Source organism: Phyllostomus hastatus, unplaced genomic scaffold, assembly GCF_019186645.2.
Source record: "Phyllostomus hastatus isolate PE091 unplaced genomic scaffold, TTU_PhHast_1.1 phas_contig_948, whole genome shotgun sequence".
In the NCBI taxonomy this organism is placed as follows: Eukaryota; Metazoa; Chordata; class Mammalia; order Chiroptera; family Phyllostomidae; genus Phyllostomus; species Phyllostomus hastatus.
In genome coordinates, this window is record NW_025333993.1 from 6253768 (window position 1) to 6273797 (window position 20030).

At 42.1% G+C, this 20030-nt stretch overlaps 1 protein-coding gene across 3 annotated transcripts in view; it reads right to left on the bottom strand.

Annotated features, from left to right (window-relative positions):
• Positions 1–20030, bottom strand: part of DYRK1A (dual specificity tyrosine phosphorylation regulated kinase 1A) — a 135572-nt gene that overhangs the window by 26984 nt on the left and 88558 nt on the right. For 2 of the 3 annotated variants that reach the window (XM_045852472.1, XM_045852470.1), the window contains 3 exons: positions 9761–9957; positions 3316–3435; positions 1173–1361 (listed from right to left, as the gene is read on the bottom strand). In XM_045852472.1, coding sequence (XP_045708428.1) covers positions 1173–1361; positions 3316–3435; positions 9761–9880 — 429 coding nt within the window. In that variant the 5' untranslated portion in view covers positions 9881–9957. The remainder of the gene's footprint in view (positions 1–1172; positions 1362–3315; positions 3436–9760; positions 9958–20030) is intronic. The other variant, XM_045852471.1, reaches the window with a different exon arrangement.

The following is a 20030-nucleotide window of genomic DNA, read 5'->3' on the forward strand; positions in this document are numbered from 1 at the left end:
CTTTCCTTAAGAAGCTTTGCTAGAGAAAGCAGCTGCTTCTGACAAAAAATATTTTCATAAAGAGAAACACTGCACACACTGAGAAACCCCAGACTCACAAGAAAAAGGGTTATGAATCAAGAAAAAAGTTTCTACTGAATTATGTGCAATCAGTAAAAGTCCTTGATATTACGGAAAGGGAACAACAACAAAAAAATTTAAGGTAGTTCAGGACAAGTCATAAGGAGACTCCTTCTATCTTCTTCATCGAAACATCAAAAGTATTGATAAACAAACTTTACAAAACAAAGGGTTCTGGATCAACAAAACAGCTCCGGACTCAGTGACACATATTTACAAGTGCAGAGAGCTGGGGGAGCTACAGCCAGAGAAAAGGCCTTTTAAAAGTGTAAGGGGGAAGACCGGCTAGCTCTTGGTCCAGCCACCACTGATGAAAGACTGCCATATTTAGGTTTTTGTGTTTTGTATGGGGCCTGGGCAGGCAGGTGAGGGAGAGTTGTGGGTCAAGGAAAAGGCTAGGAATGAAAAGAAAAAACAGGTCCATTGGAGTTCCGAATTTCTGGGTTTCCCTGGTAGAAGCATTTCCCTGGCGAAATGGTCCTTTCAAAGCATCGGAATTACCCCCTCACACTATTAGCAGTGCTGATCCTGTGAGGACTGGCAGAGAAAACCCAGAGGGCCATCGGTCCATTTGGAGGCCTGAGGGAGTTAGAAGATGAGTTGAGAGAGAATCTCAGGGCGCAGCCCCGGGCTTTCCAAACCTTCCAAGCCTCCAGAACGTGCGAAGGCACCTGCTGCACCAGCGGGACACAGAAGCCCCTCCCTCTCTGAAAAGGCCCATCACACAGGAAGGTGAGTATCCCCAGCATTCATAATGGAGAGTCACAACGCCCGCATGACAGGGGTGATATTGTATTCGTGATTGAAGTCAATCACTTAGTAGCCTGAAGCAGTTAGTAGCTACAGAAAGTAAATAAAGGGAAAAAAGGTCCAATGGGGGTTCTACAGCTGATACAGTTTTACTATCTTTAGAGAACCATGATAACCCAAATACATACCCACTGTTTAGATCTATTTACAAATACTGAAAAAATATACTACTGAGGAAAGAACGTAACATGATTCACTAAAAAGTTCTGATTTATGAAATCCAGCATTTTCCACCAAATTACCTGTCCAAAAGAACCTTTGCCTATCAAAGAATCAATTTCGTAACGATCCATCCACTTCTCTCCGTTTTTTACAATATAATCATAGTTATCGTCGTCGTAACCATCATTGTAAACCTTCCGCTCCTTCTTATGACTGGAATCGTCTCCCTGGCCCTGCTGGTGTCTTCGCTTCTTTTTTGCATAGTAAACCTGAAACGAGAACGAGCAGCGTCAGCCGTGCGGTTCAGAACAGCACTGGGGATCGGGGGCGTACATCAAGCGACAACTCTGCTATCGGTAGGAAATTAATGAATTTCTGTTCTTTATAACAAATACAAAAAATTAAATCAAAAATTTCCTGTAGTTGCTATTTGAATTACAGAATGGCACTGATATATAACCAATGAAAAATATTGACATTGAAATTCACTTTAAAATTATGCTGCTTATACATTTTATAAATAGAAGATGTTAAGAAACTGACCCAAAGTACCCCATGACGGAAGAGTAACAGGACTTGACTGACATTTATTTTTGAAACCAAGGTATACTTTATATACAGTGAGGTGGCATGGGTCTCAAGAGTGTAATATGAGACATTTTGAAAAATATGCGTATGCTGACATAATCAATAAATGACAAACAAAATAAAGAATATTTGCATCTTCCTTATGTTTAAGTTTCCTCATGACCCTTTCCCACCAATCTCAATTTTATATTTGGTCACGAGGCAAACAGATTTTATAAATACAAGTTTAAATGTAGGTACACGATATATTCTCAGACATGCTCCATTTTTAAGCCTATGACAATGTAACAAGTAAGGAAAAGCAGCCACTCCATCCCTGTAATTCTCAGGGCCATGACCCCGGTGGTGCGTCACAGACTGGGCCGTCTCCTTCTGTTTTTCTTACAGAACAGTTTCTAAGACCAGTGAAAGTAACAGGTCAATGAGGCAACAGTTCGAGTAATTGGTAACTAACTTTGAGGAAATTATAAATTAGGTTTCACAGAATAACATTAGAAAAACTCTAGTTTACAAGGTTACAACAAGCTTCAACAAAGTTACTATTAACAACAGCTTAACAGTACCTTTTGATATTTATCAGATCTTAACAAACTGACATTAGTAAACTTAATTCATCTGAGATTTTCAGAGAATCAAGAGCTAGTTTGGCACATCTTTTACAACTCAGTGCGTGTAAAGCTCAACTCAGAAATGCTCACTGAGTTGATTCTAATTTTATCTTGTCACATCAATATAATCATATTGGCATTGAACGGCATCAAACTGACGTCAAAGTCATACATACGTACGTAAGGAAGAACATCCTTTGTGTTAAATGGCTCTAAAAGCCGGTGGAGGACAAGCCCTCACTGGGAAAGATGTGGGGCTCGCACTGGCAGAGGAAGAAAAGCACGGGCGTGCCCACTCTTCTCCGGAAAAGCTCACTGAATAACTAAGCTACGGAGCTAGAGTTGAGGCTAGAAGCAAATGGCAATCAGCCAAAGGGCTAAGACGCTAAAAAATAATTTTTAGTGGCAAAGAGTCAAGGTGGAAGATGAGTGATGAGTAATTCAAAGTGTCGTCTATGTTTTCTCCCTGACCCACTCCTACCCCACAGGGCTTCCAGGTATCTTACACCGAAAAGATACAGACAAAAGAACACACGTAAAATTTAAAAAGACAATTTAAAACCACAAAATACAGTAGATCAAATAAACTAGGCCAAATGCCTATTAACTGGTTATTGAATGTATCTCAGAGCTCCCTCACATCCATGGCAAAAGTAGAAAGAGATACATAAAATTTAAGCAAAATTCTAACAAACTTATATAGTGTCACTGCGCCCTCGCTTTTCCTCTTCCTTATTTTAGAAAAGTTACTGTGTAAATGATAACTCAGCATGTATCAAAGACAACCCTGAGGAGAGGGGGAGTTGTCCACAGGCAGAGTCACAGTTTTGCAGTCCTTGTTCGCGTACCCCCCTTCTTCCCCACGACTACACTGCCTGTGGGTCACTCACTCACCAGTGCCACAATGGCCATCAACACGGGTAACCACGGGGGTGAAGCAGGAAGTTTAACATGACTAACAGGTCACAAAACAACTTTTCCCCTATACTGCAAGAGACATGCTGCTGTAACAAATCAACAGTCTTACCTCATTAATATGCTTATATGTTTTGATCAAGTCCACAGAGAGTTTCCTCAGCGGAGCGGTTGCGGGGTCACGGAAGGTTTGGGGCATCCGCCTCTGTAACATGACAATATCAGGCATCACCTTAAATAGACAGAAAAGACTAGCACTTTAACTATGCTGTACTGGTATGAAGTCCCTCGTACACGTTATTTTTTAAAAAGGCATCTACATTAGAGGATTATACGTTCTCTGTTACCTCTTTCAACCAGTTCCACCAAAGACAATGGCAAATGAATCAATGAAATTAGCAGATAATAAACCCAGCTGCCCAAGGCTTCAATCCAGTTTCCCAAATGAAAAAGTGGGATTGCAGACACACCCCTGGGTCCAGGAGACTCGCACGATGCTGCCCAGAAGGGCTTCTCCATGGTACAACTAGCCCAACAAGAAATTCCTCCCGAATTATTCCTAAGGCCTGGCCTGGTTCATGACACTCAAAGACACGCCCAATGCTAGTTTCCTCGAACAGGGTTTCAGGACCCAGGTGGCACCCAAGGCAAGCAGGCCGTGGAGCAGGAACGGAGGCAGGTGCTGCGAAAGTACAGCTCCCCAACACCGTGGGCCCCGCCCTCTGCTCTCACTTCTTGCCCGCACTGAGCCCGCAGCCCCTCCCCGTGCTCTGCTGCTCAGGGCCGGCGGACAGACTACACGCTCACACTCTCACTGGTTTGAGGCTTTTCTCCTGTTCTTTCCACTCATAGGAAAACTCTGTAAGGGCAAGAATTCTTTTGTTCAATGTTGTATTCCCTTTGCCTCAAACAATGGCTGGTACACAGTGGGTGTTTAATAAAAATATTTGAATGAACGAATAGACCCATTAATACCAATCAATATCCCTACTTATGATTACACTAGGAACACGCCACAAACAAGTTCCACAGGACACCCTAAAGCTAATGAGACTTTCTTTCAAAACACCCCTTTCACCCACACTCCATTTCCCCCACTCCCCTGCCATGCCTCCCCCACCCCAGCCCGCGCCAACCCTAAACCACATCTGGCTCCTCACCTAACAGGCAGCCAGGGTTCAACTGGGCGTTTCCTGCTCGAGGGGCGGGGAGAGCAGAGCAGGTGCCTGCCCTCCCCTGTACCAGCGCCCAGGAGCACTACAGCTAGCTCGCCACCAGCACTGCTGCTTGCTCCTTACACTTCCGCTGTGGGTCAGGACAGAAGGGGTCCCAATGGGGCTTTTGCAATCAACACATCCTCAAAACCAAGTACTTAGATCAAGGTACCTACAGTCACCACTGGTGGCCATCCTGGGGTCCCCCTCTAGCTCTTACAGACATTTACGCCAGTATAATCTGCTGAGCTCAAAGCTGCAGATGCAGGCCCTCTCAAAGGACACTCAGGTCAATTTGAGAGACAGAGAAACAGAAACCACATGATACTGAGCAAGTCTTCACAGAAATGCCTGGAGTCTTGGGATAATTAACCAAGTTAAGGAAGGGAGGGAAGGAGGAGAGAAAGAGAGAAAGAAAGGAGGGAAGAATGGGAAGGAAGGGATGAGGGAAGGAAGGGAAGGAATGAAGGGAAGAAAAGGAAGGGAAAAAGGGAGGGAGGGAGAAAAGAGGGTTCTAAGGTGACAGTGAACATCACCAAAGCGGGGGGAAAAAAAAATCACCACCTTTGTGGCATGAAAAGATAGAGTTATCACAGCAGTTACCTAGGTACACATTCTCTTTACCCAGTGTTAACAATGGTTTCCTGCGCACCTGTACTCAAACTCTAAAAAATTATCCAGGTGGCACATTCACAGAATTACTGTTAATAATGAGCTCTTCTCACAATCCCCTCTGTCTTAAAGTTGCGAATAAGGTTTAAGAAGAAAAAACCTCCAGTGATTACAACTATTTTTCTGAAAACATAGTAAGAATAAGAAAATCTGATTAACTTTTCTAATATAGTTTTATTTTTCTAAATATAAATAGAAGGTGTATGGCTAGATTCACAGAATATTTTATTCTTACACTATTCCTTAAAGACTTAATTTAATGAATAGACAGGATCAGTAGTAAACATGCCAATTATTTTATATGAATGAATGTCATAAGCATTTAAAGTAGTAAGAGATTCCCTCAACACATTTCCTTTTTATTCGGGGCCCCGGCACTGTCGTCACGCAGGCGCCCCGCCCGGCGAGCCCCTGCCCGCAGTACCGGAGCGCAGCCTCCCTGTGAGGCTGCCCGAAACCTGAGCTGGGGAAACACTTCATTACAAATGTCATGAAAGTTGGTAGAAGGTATAACTACTGTTAGAGACAAATGTGTTACTTACATAGCCAATTATAAAATAACAACTGTGGTAGCAAGCATTTGCTACACACCACATTTTGAGCATGAATATGTATTTCTACATGTCTCTCACATAATGCTCTCAACAATCTCAGGAGCATAAGGAACGTTCCTGTCACCTCTTCACAAATGAGAAACCCGAATCTCCAGTACGAAGTTACCCGACGAAGTCTTAGAGCCAGCGAAGGGTACCGGTGAGATGACAAGAAGTAAGGCCACCTCACGCCTAACCCCGTACTTGAGCCATAAAGCTAGGCCAGGAGCTCCCTATCAATTTTATGCTTCTGATCTACCCTCCTGGTGAATCATTTTTAACCTATTTGTTGGGCAAAATAATTGAGTCATATACAGCAAATACCAACAAAATAAGCACATGCATTTATTAAAAGCAGCCATATACAAAACTGTGAATGTGTTTAGGTTTTCAACTTGCCCATTTACAATTCCACTGCCGTTTCAAACCCCTGAAAAAAGAACGACTGACTATGTTTTTCCGGGACTAATCGTGCTCACTCAAAACACCATCATCACACAATCTAAAAAATAACCCTTAAATGTATGGTATGTAATATAAAACTGGGTGTGGGTGTAATCTTGACCGAGCGACGATGTTCTTCTGCCTCCAGCAGGAGTGCACGCTGTGGCTGGCACGCCCGAGAGCACCGTGGGCCAGGCCCACAGCTGGCCGCACATGCCTGCGAGGCCAGGTCGAATAGCCAAGTCTAAATACCTTACTTTTCTTGGATGCCTCTGGCAACAGAAGTTACTATTTCAGGGGCATCTGTATATACACACCAGATGCATTCTGTTCACAAAAAAATTAGCCCTTGAACTAGACTGTTATTTCACTGTTCAAAAAGGGCCTTGTACAGAGTAGGTTCCAAAATAAATGCAAAAACAAATTAATTTCTACAAAGTAACACTCCCTTCACTAACTTTCATTGTAATTTCATGTTAGGTAACCAAATTTTCTATTTCTCAATATGGTGCTGCCAATAAGCACAAATCCAGAATTAGAAAATAACTTTTCTAAATACTGAGTTACAAATCTATGTAAGACTCAAGACCAGCCCTGTGTATTTGATGCTTTCTCCAATTCCTGCTTCTTACAGTCCCCAAGTCAAGAAAACGTACAGTAACATAGCAAGCTCTTTTCTTCCCTTCCACAACGGAGAGAAAGCCCGCCGCATTCAGAAGACTCAAAGCTCACCACGCCGAAGGTGCCGCCCACCCCCCACCCCCACTCCGAGTCCTCACTGTAGCCAGTAAAGCTGACGAGTCTCTCTCTTGCGGCTGCAGCTGTCTGGCGGGGCACCCCACCCTCCGGCCTCAGGCCTCACGTCTCTCTCGACCTTTCTGTGTGAAGACACAGACCAGGAAGCAAAGGAAAAGTAGTAGTTTCTACCTCCTGCTGAGATAGGTATCAAGAGCTAAAACAATCTTTTTTTTTCCTGAAAAGATTCCACAGTATAAGCTCCAGAACTTTATTTAGAAGTTATTTTCCAGTGTAATATCTATTACATCCATTTTATTTATATTTACCTTGTATTTTCGCATATAATGCCGAATTAGAAACATTATATTCTACTTTCTTGTTATTTTGAGAGCTATTAATAAAGCTGAATATCCTACTCTGGAGATAGGTACTGGCCAAGCTGAACTATGAAAGGTACTGTGAAAAGTCAGCCCAGAGATTCGGCATCCCAAATATTAACCATCCTTTCCCATCCTTGTCTTTACTGTCTTTACTACATTTCTCATCTCCTAAATTTATCTTTTGAACAAAACTGTGTTTAAACTTGTACAAAACATCACCAAAAATAAAACATTCAAGTTAGCGCATTTCGATGTATTTGTACAATAAACCTAGTTTAAAAGATGATAGGATGATTAACCAGAAACAATGGAGTCAAGTAACAAAATTACAGCATTTTAGAGCTGGAAGGTATGGAGTGGGGTGGGTTTGGGGGTGGGGTCCCTAGTCTAAGGTCACAATCTTACATTCAAGGACAGACAGAACGTCCGTGTGACCTGACTCAAGTCCTCCAGCCTGTCATACAACAAGACCTGGAACCCACGTTTTATGACCCGCAGGCCATGCCGCAGCAGCGCCCAGCTGCAGTGTTCCACACACCAGTTATAGGAAAGCTCTCTCCTATCCGACTGCCTTACGGGGTTCAGAAATGTATGAGGGGTAGCAGAAATATTTTGCTGAATACTCTTTTATAATATAAATATTGAATATGAATATTACACTTAAGACAGTCTTTTACCTCTTGTAAATCTTTTCAAATACTTTACAAATTAAAATGAAAATCCTAAGTGAATTATTTCTTATTTTAAAATAATCCACAAATAGCCCTGGCTGGTGTGGCTCAATGGACTGAGCACTGGTCTGAGAACCAAAGGTTGCTGGTTTGATCCCCAGTCAGAGCACATGCCTGGGTTGTGCTCTGGTCCCCAGTAGGGGGCACACGAGAGGCAACCACACACTAATGTTTTTCTCCCTCTCTCCCTCCCTCCTGTTCCATCTTTCTAGAAAGAAAGAATTTTTTTAAAAAGTCCACAAAGAAGATGTTCATTGTATCTAAAAACACGTATTTTGCTAAATTACCTACCACAATAACTATAAAACTAACTTTAAAGGACTGGAATTTCCCCCTTCATAGAGGGCAGGTGTTAGAATTCATAGAGCACTGTATCAGAAGAAATAGGCCTGGGCTGGACCCCAGAGTTGACTGCTCCCACATTTAAAGAAGTCAGTCCCATCGGCTGGGGAACAGATAAAAAGAGGCATCCTGATAGGCTGGTTTTGAACAAACGGAAATTGAACCCTAATACATTTTGTTTCTTAAAAATACAATACATACTCTGGTTTCTCCACAGACTGTACAAATCTTTTGCCTCTTACTAAAAGCACAATGCGAATCAAGTATTGTGCTATCAGTACTTTCTGGGTGTCCAGAGAATTTTCTTCTACTACACAATACCTTCCAAACCTGAATATTCTGACCAACTCTTTCAATTCTGAAACATATGACGTCTCATTTAAAGTCCTGCCACAATTCATCTTAGTGCTTAAATGAATGTTATTCACATGCTACACACATTTATAAAAGTAAAGCTAGTTCAACTAGACAACATCTTACAATACATACAAGGGGGCCCCTCATAATGATATTATTTAACTGTAGCCAAACACATTTCCTCCAAATAATCCAGTATAAGAAATACTTTGAAATTTTCCACATTTTTGATCCTCACTTAATATGTTAAAAGACCTAAACGAAACAGCGGTGAATTTCCAATTCTAAAGCGTGTGGGGAAATGGCCATTTTCAGCACTCCATGAGACTCGGTCCCAGTAAGGAAGACAACTACCACACTGCAGCTAGTAAAAAATCCTCTCCGACCAAAATCAGCACAGTGAGTGCAGATAGCTCAGGAAGATACTAAAAATACACACGCACACTCATATGCACGCGTGCGTATATGTACATCAAGAGATTTCAGCATTTACTCTCTTTATACAACCTATTTTTTTCCCCGAAAAGTGGCGATTCTTTTGTCTATCAAAATGAATACCATCGTTAATTTGCATTACATTTGTTCCTTTTCAGTTTAAAAAGTGTTATATTTTTATAAATGCATACATGCCAAAGTAGCTCATACAAGCCTAAAGTCAACATCCTGAGTTTGATGTGATGCACTGACTTGTTCTCCTATCATTTACATTTTTCTTCTTAACCACCTTCTACCACCTCTCCATAAAAATAAGCTTCTTTTATATAAAAATAGTTTAAGTATTTTTCATTTTTTTTCCATTACATTTACCCCCAGTTTCTTTTATATTCTTTAAAAATAACCTTCCCCTCTCCCTGTCACAGATTGAGACAATGCGACTATGTTTTAGTGCATTTTAAGAGACATACATACAGAAAAAAAAAACCCCAAACTCTTTAATGCAACTTTCTTAATATCATATTTTATCCATCTAGAATTCCACCTGACATGTAAACCTTAAAACCCATTAAAGCATTTTACCTATTTATTACCATTTTAAGGAATAAGCTACAGTTCCGGTAAGTCGTTTCCGGCATGTCATGAACTTACCTGGTTAGTTAGAGGTTGCTGGATCTGGTCAGAATAAGATAAGGCAGAAACCTGTTGGTCACTTATGGTTGGCTGGCGACGGTCACTGTACTGATGTGAATGGGGCATCTGTCCAGCCATCTGAAGGCCAGCAGCATGGAATGAAAATGACGGTGCGAGCCGAACAGATGAAGGTTTGCATGCTGAAGTCTCTCCTCCTACAAGACAGTAAGGGAGGGTTACAGGACGTGCTTAGTGCCTGATGTTCGTATGTTTTAAAGTGAAGACTTTAATAATGTTCAATGACATCAGAAACCTCTAAAGCTACAAACATTAAGTCACTTAACACAACAGTTCTCTTAAATGGTATAAAATACAGTAATTAAAACGAGTATCTATAAATCTGTATTAAGAGAATAATTTTGTAAAATAACTTTGTAAGGCAATAGGAATGCTCGTTAATACTTATATTTTTACACAAGAGATTTTCATCAACTGGGAACCATAAATTGCATAAATAATCTTCGAATTCATGTAAAGGGCCTCTCCAATGGATGGGCTCCTCAGAAACCAACAGAAAGGAACACTGCTAAGACGCTGCTTTGCACCTGTCAGGTGTAGGGCAGTTAATACCGCCGGCATCCCCAAGCCAGGGGAGAGATTTGTTCTAATGGTGCTCACCGCTGACACAGGTAACCGAAGGTGGAGCACATGACACATAAAAACAAATCCACAGGAATGCTGGATTGCTCTGGACTCTTCCAACAGCCCAAAAAAACCGAGACCTGGTTAGCCTGCCACAAGGATGAATAGTCAATGATTACCCCACAGATAGGCTGGGACCATCCATGACCATGATCTTCATAGTAGAAATGAATTTCATAGTAGAAATGAAAGCGTTTTGGGCTCATAAAAGTATTTGGTAGATAATAAAAGTTCATTCTTCCTTAAAGGAAAAAAAAACTCCTTACATTCAACCACGCTTGCAATCAGACTAAAGCCAAAAGGCAGGCATAAAAACCCTGGTCAGCAAACTGGAGACCCAACGTACCTGTGCTTGTCTTCCTGCATAAAGCAACCATCTCCCGCCCCATCACCGAACAGACTGTTCAGCACCAAGGTCCTTTCCCTGAGGCCTGCATTTCTCTAGACACACAACAGCACGGGCCCAAGAGTGAGCAGCACGGATTCTCAGCCAGGCTGCTGCAGTGTGAAATCTCAGCTCCACACTTACCAGCTGTGTGGCCCTACACACCTAATTCCCTGATAATGATAATATCTACCTCAACAGGCCGTGGTGAAGGTTAAATGTTTTAACACATGTAAAGTACTTAGAACAGCTCCGGTAATTAATAAATGGCTCAGTATCAGCGGCAATTACCATGCTGTACTGTAAAGGATGACGAGGACAGTGCCCATTCTTGCAGTCCCTACTTGAATGCTGCACAGACTCTGCCAACCAAGAAGAACCAAGCCCAGCCCCCCAAATGTAAGCTCCCCTTCTACTCCTACCACAGTGGGTAACCTTTCACTGGTCCACCAGAATCGAAGTTCTGGGAGTCTCGAAGAGTCTCCTCCTCCAGAGACCAGTGCAAGCAAACAGCCGCCCAGTTTTGTGGACCCCACCTCCCGTAGAACCCTCCAACACTACTTCCTTTCACCTCCCTCGCTCCACGCCTCGCTGAGATGATGAGGCAGGCCCCTCGCAGCTATGTGTCTTCACTCTGCCCTTCCGCAACTTTGCGTTTACTCAGTAACGTGCTCGAGTCACCTTCCTAAACTGCGAGTCTCAAGCCATCTACCCTACTTTTATCTCGGCTATCACTTGCTTTAGCATCGCTTTTATTTTCATTCTTTCCCAATTATTTATTTGTTTATTTTTAGAGAGAAAGAAAGGGAGAAAGGGAAGGAGGAAGGGAGGGAGAGAAACATCAATGTAAGAGAGAAACACTTACCAGTTGCTCTTGTACGTACGCCAGTACGTTCACCAACAGGGGGCTGAGCCTGCAACCCAGGCACGTGCCCTGACTGGGAATCGAACCAGTGATCTTTTTCTTTGCAAAATAACACCCAACCCACTGAGCCACACTGGTCAGGGACTGAGCACTGATTTTAGACCTTAGCTTCCCTCCCTCTACTATACCATAGGGCCCTTAGCTGACTCTGAATATAGAAAATGGCAATGTTCCTATGATGGCAGAAAGGTAACTTTTCTAAATATTTCATTACTCATTATAAAAAAATACAGTCAATTCAAGCATGTGGAGCAACTTTGTTCAGTTAAACAAGCAAGCAAGCAAGCAAACAAACAACTAGTCATGCATGACCAGTGTGGCTCAGTTGACTGGGCATCATCATTTTGCAAAGTGAAAGGTGGCAGGTTCAATTCCCAGTTGGGGCATGTGCGTAGGTTGCCAGCCTGGTCCAGGTTGGGGCACAAGAGAGGCAAGTGATCAATGTTACTCTGTATGTTACTCTATCACATCGATGTTTCTTTTCCTCTCTTTCTCCTTCCCTTCCCCATTCAAATCAACAAACACATTTTTTAAAAAACAAAATAAAACAAAACCTAGCCCTGGCCAGTGTGGCTCAGATGGCTGGAGCATCATCCTATAACCAAAAGGTTGAGGGTCTGACTCCTGGTCAGGGCACAAATCTAGGCTGCAGGTTTGATCCCTGGTCCGGGCCCCTATGATCCCTGGTACAGGGTGTACAGGAGGCAACGAATTGATGCTTCTCTCTCACATCAGTGTTTCTCTCCCTTCCTCTTTTTCTAAAAGCAACGGAAAAAAAATCCGCAGGTGAGGATAAAAAACACTGGACATTTATCCTAAGGAAATAACTGGTGTGCACAGGTAAAAACACACAAAACTGGGAAGAAATGTTAAGAGCTCTCCTAAGTAAACATTAAGAAGGTGAGGCCCTGAATGACAAATCACTACTCTGGGTCTTAGTCTCCCTGTCTATGAAGTGACACTAACCCTATTCCCTTCGGTCTGCTACGAGCTTGAAATGAGGTGCCACAGTAGGCATGCAGAATGGAGTCTGGCATATAAACAGTATTTTAAAAAATACTGTTTCTATTACCAATGCCATTATTATATACCATGATTAAACTTATTACAGAAAAAAAGTGCAAATCGTTACAATATAACTAAACAATTACCATTTTAACCTATGTGTCAAAAAAAGGGCCATCATTCTTGAACCCCCCCCTTACCATCCTATGACACTTCCCAATTAATAACAAATCTCTTTCCAAAAAATTAGTTATCTTCATTATGGGTCTCTACACTTAATGTTATGCTTATAAGCTGGTTTGTTCATTACTACTTTACAGCAGGGGTGTCCAACTCATTTTCACCGGGGCCCACGTCAGCCTCGCAGTAGCCTTCAAGGGGCTGAATGTCATTTTAGCGTCTTTGATATACACAGAAATGTTATTCTGTCGTTTCTCCAGCTTTTTAAACACGAATCTGTTCTTCCACTAGCAATTTACAGAAATTCTCTCCGCTCCACCCCTTCCCCAACACTTGGAATCATCAGCCTTTCTAATCTCAGCTGTTACAAAGGGGACGTGAAGTGGAACTCCTCTGTGATTTTAACTTGCATTTCCCTGGTGAGTGTAAGAATCTTTTCACCGAGTAAGTATTGGCCATATGGATATCCACTTATGTGAAATGCCTGTTGAGGCTTGCTTTACCATTTTTCTATTAAAAAAAACTCTTTATCGCACAAAAAAATCACAGACACAGGCAACAGTAACGGTGACTACCCGAAGGAAAGGAGGCTGGGGGAAGTGGGAGATGGTAAAAGAGGATAAATGGTGATGGAAGGAGATTTGATTTGGGTGGTGAATAAACAACACAATATCCAGATGATGTGTTACAGAATTGGACACATGAAACCTATGTAGTTTTATTAACCAATGTCACACCAATAAATTCAATAAAAAGGAAAAAAGGAACAGGCAGTGGCACTTTTAGTGGCTGGAAATAAAGACACGCACCATCAGGAGGGTAATTGAATTTAAGTTCACAAGTAAACTTTGCTCATCATGGTATCATTCATGAGTACCAAGAACAGAGGTGGCACATGGCCGGCATTCAATAAATACTTGCTCACTGAAACAAAATGAATCCATCAGCAATATTTAGAATGTGAAGAAATGGTTGAGAAAGGAAGGGAGCTGAAGGGGGTAAGGATGGAAGAAGTATTTTAAAAATGAGGCCTCATGAGTCAGAAATAAAGAAGTCTAATCATAGCACAGGCTAGAGCTACTGCATAACAGTCTATTTCTCTTATTCATTTTTATATCCTGAGCACATAGCACAGCGCCTGGCTCCACAGGTGTTAAATATATTTTAAGGCTAAACTATGTCATGACTCTATCAATTAACTATTGGTAAGGACAAATAAACTGATTTCTTATTACCCCCTAGTTAGTGGCCAATACATGTCACTACAGAATGTGTGAGTTCACACACACACAAAAGCGTATCCAATGTCTACAAACAGTGAAATTGCTCCTGTGAGACCTAAATAAATGCTCACATTTTTCAGTCTAAAACATTAATTAAATCTGTTTATTAAATTGTTAGGAATAACAATGGGGTAGAAATAAAAACATGTATCTTTAAAGACCTATAATATCAGACTTCCGCTTCTGACCATTTTCGAGTACCTGGCACCAAACTACCTCACTTACAATAAAGCCCTGTAAAACTGGTCAAAACATACAATGTAACAGCTTTCAGACGTTACACGACAGGCAGTGCAGAGCTGTGATCACTGAGAAAAGGGAACAAAACCGGGCGACCCCCACGATCACCTGTGCTCCCGCTCTGGAGGCAATCCCAGAGCAGACAGGGCGTGGGCAGGGGAGCCCGAGTGCACTGCAGTGATCTCACTGAGCTGAGAAGAGGGAGACGCGAGTTCAAGGCTGCTGGGTGAGCGGAGAAGGGTCGGGCAGGCAGCAGGAAGAAGGGAGCTGTGCAGAGAAGGAGCTCCATGAATCTATACCCAGGGATCCCCGTGACCCTTTGGTCAAATACAGAGCTGCACGGGAGCCAGGGGAAGGTCCGTGAGGCCAGGCAAAGTGCAAGCCCGAGGAAGGGAGCTGGGAGCTGAATGACCACAAGAGCTCACACAGGACGGGGAGACAGTGAGTGCTCCAGTCCCCAGGGTGGGAAAACCCAGGCTGACCCCAAGCACGGTCGACAGAGACAGGAAAAACTGACACTCTAACAGAGGTGCCCGGCCTGTGGGCCGAGTGCAGTCCTGGAGGGCTATGAACACGGCCCAACACAAAATCGTAAATGTACCGAAAACACTGAGATTTGTTTTTTGTTTCCGTTAGCGTTTTTGTGTTATTTAAGGTTTGGCCCAAGACAACGCTTTCTCCAGTGTGGCCCAGAGATGCCGGAAGGCTGCACACCCCTGCGAGAAGGGCTACACTGGCCCCTCCGCAGAGGCGGTCTCCTATCTGTCCCGACACAGACCGAAACTGCGAAGGGTTGGGATGACCCACAAGTAAGCGAACAGCCTGTCGGGACAAAATTCCACACTTCTTGCAGAAGCAGGCAACAAAATCCAGATGCTTAAAAACCTAGCATTATTAATGCCCACACCCAGTAAGAAATGACCAGGCACACAAAGAAGCAGGAAAATGCAGCCATATTTAGTAGGAAAATAAACATCTACAGACCCAGAAACAATACATAAATACTAGCAGGCAAAAAACAGGTATGTTTTAATATAAAAAGAAAATGAACAAAATAATAGAACAGCAAATCTTAATAAACAGAAACTATAAAATGGAACCAAATAGGAAGTTCTAGAAATGAAAAATAACTGAACTGAGTATTCAATTAATAGACACTAATAGATTAGACACTTTAAAAGATCAGTGAATATGAAAACAAAGCAATAAAAATTAACCAAATTGAAAACAAGTATAAGATATAATGGGAAAAAATATAAACAAAGCATCCAAAACCTACAAAACAAATCAAGCTAACATTCCTGTTTGAAGGAAGTATCAAAAGTAGAAATAAACTGGGGAAGGAAAATTTATGAAGGAAAAAACTGTTTTCCAAATTCAATGAAAAGTATCAACCCACAGACCCAAGCTCAAAGGACAGCAAGCAGGACACAACACACAACCCCCAGCAGGAGGCAACTTCACCAAACTCCTGAAAACCAGCAACAAAGCATGTATAATGCTGTAAAGGCAGTGAGAGGGGGAAAATACCCACTGACATAGAGGAGAACCCCTGACTTCTCATGAGAAACCACACCAAGACACACAAAATAAAGCAGCATCTTGAAAAAAAATGATAGAAGAAAAATACTTTCAATACAAATTCTATATCCAGTGAATACATCCTTCAAACCTGAAGGCAAGCCCCAGCCAGTGTGGCTCAGTTGGTTGGAGCATCATCCTGTAACTGAAAGGTTGTGGTTCAATTCTGAGTCAGGGCACATGCCTAGGTTGAGGGTTCAGGTCCCTGGATAGGCGTGTATGATTCCAGGTCCCGGCATGAACAAAAGGCAACAAATCAACGCACCTCTTTACGCATCAATATTCTCTCCCACTGATGTTTCTCTTTCTCTCCCTTCCTTTCTCTCTAAAAAGAAATTTTCTTAAATGCCCTTAGGTGAGAATTTTTAAAACATTTTTTAAAGGCAAAACACTTTCAAAACAAATGAAAGAGCAAAAATTTGTCAACAGCATAGTTGCACTCAAAAATGTTTACAGTTCACAGTAGAGAATGAGTCAAGATAAAAACTGAGAGCTACACAAAGAATTAAAGACCACCAGAAACCGTAAATATGTAGATAAATAGTAAAGACATTTTTCTTACCAACTTTTAAAAAATAATTGTTTGAAGCAAAAATAATGTAATTACGGCGTTCACAACATATGCAAAAGTGAAACATGTGACAGACGCAGCATCAGGCACCGAGGAGAGACAGACAGACAGGTACACCAATGAGCCGCCAGAGGAGACAAAGTTGAATACTCACTGTATTTAAGAACTGAAAATAACAGTCTTGATACTTTGAGACTAGAGTATATATGCATGCATTTTATTCACACGATGTTTGAGGTACTGTACTATCTCCAACAACTACAATACAAAAAACCTTACGTAACCCTACAGTAAATGGGTCCTTAACCCTTTCATTATAAAGAACAAACCAAATTCTTACCACCGAATAGATCAAGGACTTACCTTTAGTCATAGCATCTAGAACAGAAAAATGACTATAACAGTCACCCAAATATAAGTACTAAATTTCATAAATTATATTGTATACAGTATAATGTGTAACATGCATAAAATTATTTCTTTTCCCCAAGATTCTAAAATTATAAACCACTTTTTAATCAGTAAAAATACGTAAAGCAGATAACACCACCTGATATTTTAATAGTCACCAGTAGTCGTGAAAACTCCAAGTGGGGAAAAATAGTATCTTTTTTACAGTATCCATAATTAAAAATGTGTAATCAGTAGTAAACCCATTTGAATAGAAAATTCCCCCATTTAGCAGGAAACAAGGTATCCGGAAGAACCTCCCGCCCCCCAGCTTTGTGTCCCCCCGAGCCCCGGGCACACGGGACCGTGCTCAGCACCCAGGGCCGGCGGCCTCAGGGGCTGCCGCGTGTCTGACTGGCTGAGCGGTGTATAAGGAGTGCAGACATTTACGCGAACCTACCATTTGTAAAATGACCCTACTATTCGGAGATTTAGAAATATCAACACCAAAACGGATGATTATCTATTTATTTCCTCTTAGAGAGGGAAAGAGAGACAGAGAGGGAGAGAAACAGCAACCGGCTGTCCCTTGCACATGCCCCAGCTGGGGGCTGAACCCGCAGCCTAGGCATATGCCCTGACCAGGAATCAAACTGGCGACCCTTTGCTTTGCAGTATGACACCCAGCAAACTGAGTCACACTAGTCAGGGCCAAAATGAAGATTATTAATGTTACAATAAGTTAAACATAGAAGCTGATGAATTTTAGGTATGATGAACTGACAGCTGATTTGAAATGTGACAGAACTTTTGAAATCAAAACTGAAAACTAATGCTTTACTAGAAAATTACAGTATATGCTAAAGAAAGCAATGTATTTAGCACAGCAACCGAAATAGTTACTTATACAAAATGCTAGTCAACATGCTTTTGAGGCAAATAAAGCTGAGGCAAATACAACAAAAAACGACTTGTTTATCTTCAGTAACTACGGCTGCATGGTCCTTGCTGGCTTACAACTACTTTAAATTTACCTATTCTCTGACCTGCCTGCCGCACCCCAGGCCTTTGGGGGAACCAAATGAAAACTCATTTCTGGTGGAAGTTTAATTGTCGATGCCGGCTCACTGGACACCCCTGCAGAGGGGCAGAAGAAGATGCCGGCGGGGTTAGCAGGTTCTACACAGCAGCACCGGAGAAGAACGAGTGAGGCGCAGCTGCTGAAGCAGCCTTGTCAGACAGTATCAGTGTCTCAATACAGAAACAGTGCTGCATGTGAACACAGGGCCTGTATCGCGTGAACTTCCTTCCAACAGAGCACTGGAATGCCATTATTCAGTGAAAAGGTAACTAATCAGGCTAAAGAGCAAGTCCCTTAAAAAAAAAAAACAAAAAAAACACCACTAGGAGAAGGAACTATTGTCAAGAATCTGAAACATCTCCACAGAACAGTGAAGGCTGCTCTCCTTGGCCTCCAGGTTAAGCCCAAAGACAAGGAGCACATAACGGGGGGTCCTGACTAGACTGCTTGTACAGGGTGGGTAAAGGTAGGTTTACAGCTGCACTGCAACAGTTCTGAGTTCACAAAGCCACTGCGATACTCATAAGCTGCAATTCTTTTTCCATGTGAACAACTGTAAACCTACTTTTGCCCACCCTTGTATAAATGTATAAATGCTAACCACTTCTTCATTCACTTTCACTGTAGTTATTCAGCTTTCAGTGTTTAATTTTCACAGATACACAAAGATTTCAAAAGTTTTGTAACAATGATGTAAGTCATTCAAACTAACGTATTGGTTATAATCAATAAACCAATTTTTTCAAGCTAAGAAATTCTTATTCAGATTAGGTGGTAAACCAGATTCTGAGATGCTAGTGTATTTTCAACAAGAAAAACAATGCCAGTGACCATGCAGCTCAAGGCTATGAGACAGTCCTGATTTCAGAGCTGTCCCTCATATAAGTAACCGTGGGATGGTGCATCCTTGCTGATGGCTGGGCAAACGCCATCAGCTGGGACAGAAGGAGCAGTGGTCAACAGCACATGAAACAAGATCAAGTCCAACCGAACTGGAAGGAACAGGACAAGTACACTCGATGAATGCTACTTCCCACATTCAGTCGGAAGCTGGGGTTTTCACTCACCACCTCCCAGAGCAGAGTTATCTGTGGGGCAGTTCAGGGGCAGCACTGGAGCCATCCTGACGACAAAACTCTCAGTCTCAAGTCTCTCATAATCACACTTGTGAAAGCCCCGTGGGCCTGGGCCCTGCTTTCTCCATCTTCAGACTCCTCTGTAACATGTCAATGTCACGTTTTCATTTCCAAAACAGGTAAAAATAGAAAAACACTTGGCAAGTCCAGTTTGCTGTGCAGAAACACAGTGAATGAGGATTTAAGACCTCCTCTCCCTTGCCCGAGCACCAGCACAAACGCAGGGACAAACAAGTCAGTTTCCGTATACATGAAATGAGACAACTCGTCCTTTTGTCCAATCACGTGGGACCAATGTACTCCTTCCTTTCTGAAACACCAGAGACCTGAACAGTTACACAGACTGCTGCCAGAGGGAAGGGCAGGTTGTGCTCCGGAGTCTCTGTTTAGAGCTTAGAAGACACATTTTAATAAATGGTGGTTGGATTCTAACTTAGTTCCTTTTTAAAATTAGAGATCTATAATAACCCAGCAAACTACTACCTAACAGTTTATTTTTTAAAAAATTAACTGCTTTTATTTTATTTTATTTTATTTTAATTTTTTAAGAGAGCGGGGAAGAGAGTGAGAAAGAGAGAAACACTGATCAGCTGCCTCTCGCACATGCCCTGACCTGGGATCAAACACGCACCCCAGGCATGTGCCCTGACCGGGAATAAAACCTCTGACCTTTCACTCTGCAGGACTAAATCCAAGCAACTAGCCACCCGGCCAGGGCTACCAAAAAATTTCAGAAGTTATACATATATACACACACACAATGTATGTATATGTACATCTATAAAAAACCTGAACTACCCAAAGACACC